This window comes from Spea bombifrons, chromosome 1 (assembly GCF_027358695.1).
Source record: "Spea bombifrons isolate aSpeBom1 chromosome 1, aSpeBom1.2.pri, whole genome shotgun sequence".
Classification (NCBI taxonomy): domain Eukaryota; kingdom Metazoa; phylum Chordata; class Amphibia; order Anura; family Pelobatidae; genus Spea; species Spea bombifrons.
Window position 1 is genome coordinate 110,486,635 of NC_071087.1, and position 14,678 is coordinate 110,501,312.

Genomic DNA, 14,678 nt, shown 5'->3' on the forward strand with positions numbered 1-14,678 from the left:
AATGTAGGAAAAATTTATACATAGATAGCTGCTTAAGAATATTTGGGCTGTGTTTTCTTCCTGCTTCCTAATCATTTTTAAACTCTCATAAATGGGTTATTCGTCTCAACGGTAAAGAGGCAATAGAGGTAGGTCTTAGAATACCTTTAGGATGCTTTTTATTTAAGAATAGAATATAAACTTATTTACAATAATAAGCATAATTTTTAAAGATATGTATACTCACTTATACCTACTTTACACAATTCTAGCTTTTAGAACAAAAATCTCAGCAAGACCCACATCTTAGAACGATGACAAGAGGCATAATGAAGGAGACAATGAATTTAGGACACAATATAAGACAATACGAGTTGCACTATAAAAACTTGCTCTAGTTAACATTTTCCAGTGGTACAAGAAAAGGAAAGGGGTTGGATGAGTTATTTTTTTTATAGAAGACCCAACAACACTATTTACATGTTACATGTATGTGTGTGGCTCTAGGATTCTAGTTGAAAATATTTAGGAGGCCCATCTTATGTAAATTGATGAAATTAGAAACATAAATGAAGCATAATGTTTATAGCGACAAGTTCCTTAAAGAACAATATAATTTATACTCATGTAGCAGTTGCATAATCACCTTTTAAGGTATGTATTACTAAATAGCCATACATAACAAATAGCTATAAATAAGTTACATGGATATCAATGACCTAACTGATCTTTATGAAGTCGCCACATTTCACTAGTCCAGATTTACTGATGTCCAATGCACATCTTTCAAACACTCAGTACCGTTAACATAACAAGGAGGAAGATAAAAGAATATACTACTGAACCAGATTAAGTTGCTTTGGAATTCCTGAAAGATTTATCCTACTCTATTTAGACATGAAAAATTCTACCAGTGAGGATGGATTTATCCTTTATGCTTTTTCAAGTAAAATGGCACTACATGCATTGTACTTTGTGCTGTTTCTATTCATTTATCTTGGTACATTGTTGGGAAATATATTGATCATCTTTGTAAGCAGCATGGATTGCCGTCTTCAGATCCCCATGTATTATCTTCTTAGTAATCTTTCCCTCATGGACATATGTTACACTACTACCACTCTCCCTCAAATACTGACCAGTCTTCTTTTGAAGTGTCCAACTATCTCATTTCCATCATGTGTAGCTCAGCAATATTTCTTCCTCTCTTTGGCAGCCTCTGAGTCTTCATTGTTGGCTACAATGGCATATGACCGATATGTTGCTATTTGTTTCCCACTGAACTATGTGACTATAATGAATAAAGAAGCCTGCATCAAAATGACATTTGCAGCCTGGATAATTGGATGTATTTATGGAGTAGTTCACACTGCCAACACTTTCAGGCTACCATTCTGTGGTTCTAAAATACTCAACCACTTTTTCTGTGATATCCCTCCATTGTTAAAGATTTCCTGCATTGATACATACTTCAATGAGGTGACTATTTTTGTTGTGGGTGGTTTCCTTATGCTTGGATGCTTTCTTTTAATTTTTGGATCATACATGCGGATTCTTTCATCTGTATTGAGTATTCCTAAAGGCCATGGCAGAGAGAAAGCCTTCTCTACCTGTGTATCTCACCTAATTGTTGTCCTGCTTTTTTATGGTAGTGGAAGCTTTATGTATATGCGCCCTAAATCTAACCGTCTGGCTGACAAGGAATGGCTGCTCTCCATTTTCTATACAAGCATTACACCTCTCCTTAACCCTCTCATATACAGCCTGAGAAATAAAGACATCCAAGAAGCACTACTAAAGCAGATAAACCGCAGAATGTTGCAGAGATAAGGTTCCGTATTCTAAATCAACAGGATATCTTAAGTAGCCAGAGTTCAGGTCAAGCAAGACACTAGATTTAAGATGTTTGACTCAAAATGTGATGATTAGCACTTGTGAGGACCTACTGGCTTTTCAGGCACATGTATGTAAATTATTTTTAAAATATTTATAAAAAATGTTTGCAAAGTTTGTCTCAGATGAAAGACTCAATTAGATATGTGCCAATGTCATCGTGTTCGGTATTAGAATGAGTCTATGCAATAAACCCATGTGAACTTTTATATTGTACATGGCCTTTCTACTCTTCAGTTTGTTTAAATCCACTTCAATATCCTACCTGACTCATGAAGAATTGAAATTGTGTTATGTTATGCCCATTCACTAGAAAAAATTCCAAGATCTGTGAAATGTTGTTTAGCAGCAGCTATGATAAATCAACAGATACATACACTCATTTGCCACTTCATTAGCTACACCTTCCTAGTACCAGGTTGGACACACTTCTGCCTTCACAACCTCCTTCATTCTGCGTGGCATACTTTCTACAAGGTGCTGAAAACATTCAGTTGGTACTAAGGGGCCCAAAGTGTGCCAATAATATGTCCCCCACACCATTACACCACCAGCCTGAACTGTTGATACAAGGCAGGATGGATCCATGCTTTCATGTTGTTTACGCAAAATTCTGACCCTGCCATCTGAATGTCGCAGCTGGAATCAAGACTCATCAAACCAGGCAACATTCTTCCAGTCTTCCATTGTCCAATTTTGGTGAGCCTGTGCAAATTGTAGCATCAGTTTCCTGTTCTTAGCTGAGAGAAGTGGCACCCAGTGTGGTCTTCTGCTGCTGTAGCCCATCTGCTTCAAGGTTCAACGTGTTATGCGTTCAGAGATGGTATTCTGCATACTTTGGTTATGACAAACCAGTCTACACATTCTCCTCTGACCTCTGACATCAACAAGGCATTTTCGGCCATACAACTGCCGCTCACTGGATATTTTCTCTTTTTCGGACCATTCTCTGTAAACCCTAGAGATGGTCGTGTGTGGAAATCCGTGTAGATCAGCAGTTTCTTAAATACTGAGACCAGCCCGTCTAGCACCAACAACCATGCCACTTTCAAAGTCACTTAACCCCTTCGTGACAAAGGCTGATTTTACTTTTTGTACCCTTCGTGACAATGGCCTTTTTAACATTTCTGCGCTGCTTGTGTTTAGCTGTAATTTTCTTCTTTCCCGTTTACTGAACCCACACACATTAGATATTGTTTTTTTCAGGACAAGAAGGGCTTTCTTTAGATGACATTGTTTTGATTGTATCATATTATTTACTATTAAAAAAAGTATAAAATATGGTGAAAAATTTAGAAAAAAATGACTGTTTCTAACTTTTAGTTGAAAAATCTTTTACTCATCTATAAAAGGTAATGAAAAAACCTGCTAAATAGATTCTACTATTTGTCCTGAGTTTGGAAATACCCAATGTTTTTTTGCTTTTTTCTACCCATTATGGGGCAATAAGTACAGGTAGCGTTTTGCTATTTCAAAGCCATTTTTTCCAAATCTGGTAATTCTTCCCCCCATGTGCCATTTCGGGTATCTTTGAACCCGGCCAATGCAATTTACCCCATCAAGTCATATATTTTTGAAAACTAGACAGCCCAGGGTATTTCAAATGCTGGTATTTTAACTCTTTCCATGCACTTATTCTACCAGCAGCCTATGTCAAACTTTATGGTAGTCATTTTTTTGCATTTGTTTTGCCACACACATTTTACTTCAGGTATGAATTAAAATGTTCTCGTTTATGTCACTATCACAAAACACCCCAATATGTGTTCAGCAACATCTCCTGAGCGCAGTGATACCCCACATGAATGATTTTGCCTGGCTGTTTGGGGGCAAAAGGGCCACATTTGGGGCATGCACATTTTTCAATGTTGAACTTTGGCATTTGGGGATCCACTGCCCATGCCCTATATATTTTTGGAAACTAGACACCCCAGGGTATTTTAAATGCTGGTATTTTAACTCTTTGCATGCACACATTTTACCACCAGCATTTTTTCAAAGTTTGCAGTAGTATTTTTGTGTGTGTATTTTTCCCACACACACCTACTTTATGCATGAATTTACAGCTCCTGGTATATGGCGCTGTCACACGACACCCCATAATGTGTTCAGCAACATCTCCTGAATGCAGTGATACCCCACATGCATGGGTTTGTCATTTTTTGGGGGAACTAAAAGGCCACATTTGGTACGTGTGCATTTTTCTAATTGGAAATTAGATGTGTGGCCATCCTTCCCCCCGTGTTAATTGGTACATTGTTGAACCCGGCCAATTCAATTTACCCCATCAAATCATACATTTTTTAAAAGTAGACACCCCACGGGCATTTAATATGCCAGTATTTTAACTCTTTCCATGCGAGAATTGTTTTAAGCTAATATGCTAATTTTAGGACTTGCTCACAAAAATATATTTTTTATATATATTTTATTTTTTTTTGCCTTTTTTTTAAAAAAAATTTAACATTTTTTTTCAACTTGGAGGTTCCCCTGATAGTGACATCAGTGGGAAATGATTTTTACATTTTACTGTTTTTTTTACTATTTTTTTCTAATTATTATTAATTTTATTTTATTTTTTAATTTATTTTTACTAATCACACTGTGATTAGAAAGCTGGGCTCCATTGACTTGCATGGTGAATGCAGTACCTGTATTCAACCTGCAAGTGGAGCCAGAGTTCTCTAGATGGTCTGGACCATCTAGCGAACTTTAAAACTTGTTTGTATCTCTTGCAGGGCGGCGGCCATCTTGCTTGATGGCGAAGATCACGGGCAGCTGCGGCTGTGACCGCTCTCCGGAGCGGTCACAGCCCATCGAAAGGTAAGTGTTTGGTGTCGCTGGATGCCTCCTGATCGACACCATCGTTGATCGCCTCCTAAACGCTTTTAAAACGGGCGTCCGCTGCCATACAAAGTATGGCGGATGTTGACGCCCCGTGGAGGGGCCAGAGATGGCCCCTTCGTGCCGATCGCGGCGTTGCTGAATGCCTCGAGGTCGAGGCATTCAGCAACGCTTTTTGGGTGCAGAAAGCGAAAGTAGATCGCTTTCTGCACCCGTTTAAAGACGTGCCGGTCCTGGCATGTCAATTGTCGTAAAGCACATGCTTTTCCGTGTCGTGCCAGGACCGGCAATTGTCGTTAAGGGGTTAAACACCCTTTCTTCCCCATTTTGATTCTCGGTTTCTACTTCAGCTCAAGTTGTCTTGACACGTTTACATAGCTAAGTGCATTGCTGATTAGCTATTTGTGTTAACGAGCAATTGGACAGGTCTACCTAATAAAGTGGCCAGTGAGTGTACATCATAAGACACCATGAAAACATTTTTGTAGGGTTATGTAATGTGACACTGCATTTAAAATTAATCTGTTATTTTATTTTATGATACAGAAAGTAAGAACAGAAAAGTAAGGCTGCTGCTAATACGTTATGGGTGTTTTTATATTTCTTAAAGGCAGATCCCAGTATACCCAATAAAAACATTTTAATCAAATTATATTTATTGAGACAATTTCAAAGAAAACCAATGGAATGTTTGTGCTGGATGCGTGTGTAGCTTGGGCCACAATTAGCCCATTGTTGCCTTAACACATCAGTTCATGTTACAAAAATATTTATTGTGCTCAGGCATATGGCAAACCTAAATATAGGTCATTAGCTAGTAGTTTGTATACCCCCTCTATCAGGGGTGGGCTGGGCCGGGGGGCCTCCTTAAATCTAAGTAAAACGGCCGGCTGCGCACTAAAGTGGCCGATGCGGCCGCACCACCGCCAGGGCGTTTATTACTGCAAGACAAAAGCCCGCAGCAATCGTGATCGCAGGAGTCGCAACCCCCACGATCAGTTCCGCAGGGGCTGCTGCTTATGTATTCAACGTCTCTTGCTCCGCCCTGGACAAGAAGGAACCCAACTGAGTCACGTGACTTTACGTCACATGACCCTGCTCCATTCCAGCATCCCCGGGAGGTACAAGAGAAGTTGTCGCACAGAGTGCGAGAAACTCAGAGGGAGCGGCACCGAGATCTGCAGTTCAGGTAAGGGGATGGGGGAGGGTGTATGAATGATGCGTGATTGAGGGAATGAATGAGTATCTGTGAATGAGTATATGAATGAGTGAATGGATGTTAGTGAATGAGTTAATAAATAAATATGTGTGTGATTGCATGTATGTGTAAGGGGGGGCATTGCACAGGGGGGCTGTTTGAGGCTAGATTGCCACAGGCTGGTTGTTTAGGGGCAAAGGTGGCAAGTCCCATACTTCCAATCTGGGTGTTGGGGAGATCCTGTGAATGCAATCAGGGTGCCAGGGCTGACATGATACTAAAGGGGGAGGCATTATTTTACAAGAGGATTCTGGCTGGGGGCATTAATTCACAAGGAGTTGCTGGCAGGGGCATCACATAAATCAATACTAAAGGGGGTCTGGGTGGTGGGATAAATATACAATGTGGTGCTAGCTGGGGACAATACACAAATGAGTGGGGGCATTAGGGTGACCACATCGGCCATGTTTTTTAGGACATATATAACTTTTACATTCTTCTGACCAGCCCAGATAAAATGCTGCCCTGCAGTGTGGCTCTCGGCATCAATGCACAAGAGTGGCAGCTGTGGCCATGACATAAATCAATACTAAACCGAGGGGCAGACTGGGGGCATAAATACGCATAGTGCTGGTTGGGGGCGATACACAAGGGCCAAAAAGACAAAAGGGGGGTCAATGACAAGAAATTGTGGAAAATGCATCTGCACTTCATTGGTTGATGGCAGACGAGCCCCCTAATGGCGACCAATAGAGTCGCTCGTACAGACTTTTGAACCTATGGATTTCCGCTACCGGAGCCGTAGCTAGATCCTTTTGCGCCCGAGGCAAGAATGGAAAATTGTGCCCCCAGCTATTTTTCCACAGAGGTTATTTTATTTACACCTTCCTTACACACACATTTACACATACACACTGACTTTACACACACATCTGCCCATTAACACGCATATGCGCATATATTGCCCTTACACACAACTGCCCATAAACACCCATATAGACATACACTGCCCTTATACACATCCACCCATAAACACGCATATACACATACACTGCGCTTACACAACCCTGCCTTTACACACATACCAGCTTACAGACATATAAATACCTACACTGCTCTTACACAAAAACTGTGCATACACACTGCCTTTACATACACACGAGCCCATAAACACGCGTATGCACATACACTGCCCTTACACAAGCCTGTCCATACACACATGTAGACACATACACCGCCCTCACACTCCCCTGCCTTTACACACAGCTTACAAACATTGCCCAGACACACACTGCCCATACACATACATTGCTCATACACACACACACTAGGGTGGCCACATATATATACGCATGTTAGACATGCATTTGTAACTACCTAATATATACTTATCTCTTTGAAGTAAAGACTGTGATTAAACAGCTGAACTGGCAGTTTTCATTATTTAATATGAGATCCTGCTCCCGATGTATATTAATGCTGACAATATATACTAATATTAGCCCATGCTGACAATATATACTAATATTAGCCCCTGCTGACAATATATATACATATGAGACCCTTCTGACAATTTTATATTGAAATAATTGGACCCTATGCAAGCATTTCTTTGGGTCCCACTCCACACTCCCTAGCATACAATAAGTCCCTCCACTACCACACAATAAAAAATATTTGTCACACTCACTACAAGTTAGAGAAAGACTGTGAGAGTCAGTGCAGTCTTCCCTCCTTCTGACCCTACCGGTCCTCTCCCCCGTAATCATCCCCAGAATCTCTTTGTCCCCTTATTCACTAAGCCATACCTCTCATTTACTTACTCCCTGTAGTTCAGGTATAGATCAAATAAACACATAAAACAGCACTTGCATGTATAGATCAACTGAATAAGACAAACAAACTCCGTATTTGCAGGTATACATAAATAATGTATGGAAACATTGCCGGTATAGATCAACACATGAACACACAAACCCAACTTTGCATGTATAGATCAATTGAAATTCTCATGTGAACTCGGCATTTAAGGTATAGATCAAATAAACAGAATCAGGCATACAAATCCTGTATTTGCAGGTATACAATAATGTTCAATAGAACACACAAGCCCAGCATTGCAGGTATAGATCACCTGAAAATCACATGTAAACTCAGCATTGCGGGTATAGATCAAATAGAAAACACACGGAAACAGCTTTGCAGGTATTCATCAACTGAATAAGACATACAAACCCTGTATTTTCAGGTATACATAAATAATGTATAGAAACATAGCATAGCAGATATGGATCAACAGAATAACACACAAACCCAGCTTTGCAGGTCTAGATCAATTGGAATTCACATAAAAACTTAGCAATAAAGGTAAAGATAAACCCCCTAAATTACAGGTATACCTCACAGATTGCACATCCCAAAGCCAGCCCTGGCGTTAATGCTGCCCACACAGAACCTGTCCAGCACCCAGATTACATACATAAGACTTGCCATTGTTGTCCCAAAACATCCCATCATGAGTTAACTTTGTCCCCAACAGCCCGCCCTGTGCCATCTTGGTCCCCAAGGCTTAAACACCCTGCTTGTGTGATCTTTGCCTTTCTACAAATCTATTATACATCTATGATACATACAAAACCTTTTACAGTCACTTATTAATCCACACTTTTATTCACATAATTCATTCACACAAAAATGTATTCTTTCACTCATTCACACTATTCATCCACACATTAATTCCTTCACTCACTCACTCACTCACTTACTCACTCACTCTTTATTTCAGTATTCTTATGACCCCCTTTCTCTCTAGCTACCTCTCCTCCCTTTTCTCACTATCTACACCTCATTTTTCTTACTATCTATCTCCCTTCTCACTATCTACATACTATATATATATATATATATATATATATATATACAGTCCTTACAACCTTTTCTCCCCATGTCTTACCTTTCTCATCTTCTTTCATCTTCCATCATCCTGCATCATACATTACCCTCTTTCTTCCATGCTGTCATGGGGGCATGAGGTCTGTCATTCCAGGCCTCTGCTTTAGTGCTCCCTCATCACTATGCGCCGGCTATTGATGCAAAGTGCCGGGGTGACGTCATATCCCCACGCTCTGCATCATTTGCTGGCGCGTAGTGGTTAGGGAGCACGGAAGCCGAGGTCTGAATTGACAGACCCCGCGCTCCCTAATGTTGGGCTGGTTAGAGGGGGATTGTGATCTCCCCAACCAGCCCTGCTCATTGGACACCTCATACCCAGACCAGCGCAATGCCCACAGGGCGCCCGATGAGCAGGGCTGGTTGGGGAGAGCACAATCGTGCAGCTGCCTCTACACTCTGAAGACTGCCCCGGGGGAGGTGGCCTCTCTGATCGCCCCTTCCCTATATATACGCTGCTGTTTTTTAGGGGCTTCGTGGTAAATGACATTGCTGGCAGCAATGTAATTCACCACGGGGCCCCTAGAACACTGGGCCCCTGGGCAACGAAATGTTCTGCTGGTTAGGGAGATGCGTGATCTCCCCAACCAGTCCTGGAGGCTGCAGCTGCTAATCGGGCGGCTGTGCGCCCCCTCTCAGCTGCGCCCGAGGCGACTGCCTCACTTGCCTCACCCTAGCTACGGCCCAGTCCACTACCATTATCTCTGCAGCATTGGGAGCGGAAATCCGTAGGTTCACCATCAGGAGTTAAAGGGCCATAAGTTTAAGAACGACTTTATTGACCTGGTCTCTCAAGAGGAAAAAAGCGCCCTGCCTTTGGCACGTAAATTGTTAATGCTTTGGGTTAAAATAAAAGCTGTTTTAAACCCTGTTTCTAAAATACAAATACCTGTTTCTACTATATTCCTAATGCATATCAGTTTTAGTACTATCTAATGAGACCATTTCTATTAAAAAAAATCTATAAGGGAATTATTAACTTACTTTAACGACATTGAACTAATAGATTTTCCAATGTGTCCTCTTGTGTAAGCAAATTCATTATTGTAAAAAGAAAAAAGAAAATCTTCTGCTTAATGTTAATGAATTCTCAGAAGTGATTAATTACAATATAATGATTGTGTATATAACCGATATGAACAACAGCCATGTAGATGTTGTTGTGGAAATCCAGAGTAACACTGCTATTGGACAAAAGGTAAAATATTTTACAGCAGTGACCAAGAACATTTTTTCCGGTAGCTCATGACTGCATCTATTATCAGTCAACTGCCACCAGAACCACAATTTTCATGGAAATCAACACCAGTTTTGGCTTGCTCAAAGATGCCTCAACCATCTAATGAGGTTAATGGATAATGAAGTTGTGGAAAGTCAATGGTATTTCTTATTTGGTAAAATATGTGAACAAAATGTTTTCTGTTCTTAGAGTGGTTGCTTTAGAGAACTATGAATCATTATATAGTTTTTTTAATAATTTTAGATATATTAACTAGATCTGTATTACAAGAGCATCAGTCTTTATTTAGACAGGAAACATAGTCACTATGTTGTTTAATAAAACCTCAGATGGCAGGGCTGTAACATATTTTGTCTTACTTGGTTTCCAAACTTCTCCAATGATTCAACATTTTATTTCATTAATATTTTCTCTTGTTTATCTAATCACAATCTTGGAAAATGCTGCTATCATCCTGATTGTTAGATGTAATTCAAACCTCTGCACTCCAATGTACTTCTTCCTCACAAATCTATCTTACTTAGATTCAATATATGTCTCGGTTACCGTCCCCAAAATGTTAAGTGATCTTTTAACAGACAATAATACAATAACTATAAAGGAGTGTTTACTGCAACTGTTCCTTTTTTTGTCATTGGGATGTACTGAGTGTTTCTTATTGGCAACTATGGCCTTTGACCGATATCTGGCCATCTGTAACCCACTGCGCTATCTGAATATTATGACCTCTAAGATGTCCCGGAGTCTGACTGTTGGTAGCGTATTTTTAGGTTTCCTCTCAAGCTCATTCTCTATAGGTCTGATATCTCAGATGAACTTCTGTGACTCCAAAACAGTCAACCATTATTTTTGTGACATCTCACCAGTTATTAACCTCTCCTGTGATGACATCTCAACTGTGGAAATAGTGAATTTTATAACTGCAACGTTTGTTTTGATTAGTTCCTTGGTTCCCATAATAATATCTTATATGTATATATTAATGACTATACACAAAATTCCTTCTAGTGGTGGATGGAAAAAAGCATTCTCTACTTGTGCCTCACATTTAACAGTAGTCGTTTTATTTTTTGGCACAACTATATTTATGTATGCACGACCCAAAGCCATTGACTCATTTGATTTTAATAAAATTATTTCTGTATTGTATACAATCATTATTCCTTTGGTAAATCCTCTGGTTTACACTCTGAGAAACCATGAATTGAAAAAAGCCTGTATAAAATGTTTGCAAGTATTTAATTTTTACCAAAGAAAGAGACATGTAAGTGCATGAATATATTTTAAATATTGTGCATGAATTGAATTAATTAAATAGTTGAAAGGTAAAATATGTTGTGTAGCAAATAATATTTTGTATACATATTTTCAAGAGCAAGCAGATTTTCATATATACGTATAAAGCAACAAAATAAGGTACAAAATTAATCTGCAGTTCAAGTTGCACTTCAAATACATCTCCAAATAAACATAAATTATTTAAATTCAGTATAACTATTTAACATTGAATTCAAATTAAAAGTAAGATATTTTCGATTTCAATGCTAACAAAGCTAAACACTCCTTATTCAACACAATCAAAATATCATATCGATTGCCAAAATAGAAACTGGTTATTCATTTCATGTCTTGTGCCAAAATTATGTAATAGAGTTAATATATATTTAATATAATTTCCAATGATAAGTGCATCAATTAATACTGTATAATTTAAAAACTGAATATTTGATACTGGATCTAAGAGGGCAACTGACAACATTGAGGGACATTGAGAACAAGGAGAGGAGCTTACTCCTTACTGAATAGACACTGGCTAGGGTAAGTGCTGGTGAGGGTGGAGAAAGTATCTAGTGCACAGAGATGGGTAAGCTGCAAGAGGGAATGTAGGAGTAATAGGTTTAGGGAGGCTAGCTCAGGGCTTGCTCAAACCAACATGTTTGCCTGTTTGTGCAAGGATGTTGGGGAGGGTGACGATAGAACTAAGGGAGTAGCTTATGTAGATTCATGGCAGGTTTGGGAAATTGTGAGGGGAATGGTGGGACCAGCCTAGATAAGAAAATAGTGGACATGGTGATTCCTTGTGGACGCTGCCGTGTAGATCTGAGTGGTGATCCCTTTGGGAACCACAGCAGTGTACTCCCCTCCTAAATGACTTGACTGGCAAGGCCTGTATAGTGGTCGCATTGGAGGCTTGGCCGCATGTTTGGGAAAGTGGGACACAGGGTATAGTGTAGTGCATTTTTATAATATAACTCCTGGGCCCGGTCATGACAGGGTTAATTCGTTAAGTATAGTTACATATCTTGTAACTTAGGCATCAGGCGTCAACATGTACAGACCACTGTGCTGAATAGATTATGAAACGCCCAAGCACATAAGAACAAAATGGTGAAAGAACTCTGTTTAGGGTGCCTGGCCAGCACCATAAGATGGAGGGCTAGCCTGCGTCACAGAACAGAAGCCAGCTAGAGATAACATCATGATGTAAAGACACTCGTCCCTGGAAGATTCTGGAAAGTCCCCATGATGGCTATAAAAGCCTAAGGCCGCAACTACCAACTTTGAAGCCTCACCGGCCGGTGTTTGCTACAACATGCAAGGGCAGCCCAGGATGGATCCAGGGATCCATGCGTCCAAGACAAGTGGCTCTTTGAAAAGACTGTTCTGAGGGGTTTCCCAGTCCCTGCTGAGTTTATCAGCTAGAGGAGTGATAACTACTTGTCTCGCTGATGTATTACTGTATTGACATTTGACCCTATAGCATTGATTGCTGTGGTATTGCTTGATTGCTTAACTCTTTTTACACAAACATATATACATACATATGATTTTACACATAACTATTTTCTATCTGCTGTAGTAAGTTCAATATTAAAGTTTTGCTTGATCAAATTGCTGCGTGTTGTGCTGTCATTCCGTATCCTCATTGATTGGGCAAAATGCATAGCAGACACAGGACAAAAGACCATAGTAGAGGTAACCTTCTCCTAACAGAGAGGAAACTCATGGGTGACTGCGTGGCAAGACCTAGGTCTTTATATAGGCACCTTCATATACTCAACAGTCACTGATGGGGGGGGCATAGGGGACAAGCTACCCCCAACTTATAACTGGGATCATAGCATAGAACATAGAACAGTTTATTGGGCATAGAAGAGGGGGATCAGTATTACCTGGGAACCACTTGTCACCAGAGGATTGCAAATTTCAATTTGTTAAGCATGCATACTTCCTTTGCCCTTGTGTTCCTGCTATTAAGTGAATTCATTTGTTCCTGAGTTCCTGTGTATGACCTGGCTTCGTCTGACTGCCTACTGGTTCCTGATTCCTGGCATTCATACCCTGACTTTGCTGATCTCCATCCTCCTGATTCCTGGCATTCGTACCCTGACTTTGCTGATCTCCGTACTGCTCACTCTGGCTCATCTAACTACCTGCCTTGGTTCCTGCCCCGGCTTTTCTTTTGGTATACACTCCTGTATCACGATTTGGCTTTGCTCATTTGGTTTTTACAATAAAAGGTGTTTTACATAATCACACATTTGATTGGCTAAGGGTGAAAGTGGTGAAGGTGTTAATCACTTCTCTGGCATCTTTGCTGCCTGAAGAGTACCAGGAGTTTTTAGATATATTCAATGAGGGCGGGACTGGTGTACAATTGAGCTGCAACCAAGTGCCATACCTGCTCAAGGTTGTGTTTACCCTCTATTTGTCGCAGAGAATAAGGCCATGGAGAAGTATGCTGTGGATGTGCTGTCCTGGGGGTTCATCCCTAAGTCCTCCTCCCCTGCTTGGGATGGATTCTTCTTTGTGAACAAAAAGAGTGGAGAACTGAGACCCTGTATTGATTACAGGGTGCTCAACCATATCCTTTTACTTTTAAAAATGCCTGAAAAACGAAAAACTAAAAACACCCAAAAAACACGTGTAAGGTGATGGTAAAAGAATAGAAACCAAAAAATACTTCCTATATCAAGCTTCTTGTTTCTTCTTCCCTGGATAGGCGTGGTTTACATTCAGATGTTGATGCGTCAATGGTGGGCGTTTTTCGGTCTTCTGTGTATGACGAGGTATATCCAGGCAACGTATACGCTGAGGCAGTTCTCGGCTTGATCTCTTTTCAGGAGCTGGATGTCGGAGCTTATGGAAAATGATTCTGTGAGCTATATTGGAGATCCAAGCTCATGAAGGTATAAAGGAGGTAAAGGACGGGAAAAAAATATATAATTATGTTCACAGCTCAAAAAACGAGTGAAAAAATAAATGTGAGAGATATAGGTCATATAAGGTAAGTATGTCAGTGTTAGACAGATGTATGAGAGAGATAGATTATCCATGTATGGATAAATAAAAAATTCCTTTGTACATACAAAAGGTAAATAATACAAAACAATCAAAATAAAAATAAAAAATTAAAAAAAAAAAAATATATATATATAAAAATAAAAAAAATAAAACAAATTATAAAAAAATATATATAAAAAAAAAATAAAAAATTCAGTTAACATATGTTAAAAAACTGGAACCAAAAGGATATATATAAGGTACCACAAAAAATATATATATGAAAGAGAA

The 14,678-nt window shown here is 39.7% G+C and overlaps 2 protein-coding genes across 2 annotated transcripts; both read left to right on the top strand.

Moving 5' to 3' along the window:
• The first annotated feature begins 930 nt into the window (after nt 1-930).
• Nucleotides 931-2,063, top strand: LOC128465653 (olfactory receptor 2D3-like). The gene has a single exon (XM_053448188.1). It carries the CDS (start codon nt 931-933, stop codon nt 1,807-1,809), a length of 879 nt encoding a protein of 292 aa, XP_053304163.1. The 3' UTR covers nt 1,810-2,063.
• Nucleotides 2,064-7,266: 5,203 nt separating this feature from the next.
• Nucleotides 7,267-14,291, top strand: LOC128465811 (olfactory receptor 6Y1-like). Its single transcript, XM_053448201.1, has 6 exons — nt 7,267-7,283; nt 10,440-11,320; nt 13,363-13,569; nt 13,822-13,944; nt 14,107-14,173; nt 14,228-14,291. The coding sequence occupies exons 1-6, from the start codon at nt 7,267-7,269 to the stop codon at nt 14,289-14,291; spliced, it is 1,359 nt and encodes a 452-aa protein (XP_053304176.1).
• Nucleotides 14,292-14,678: the final 387 nt, after the last annotated feature.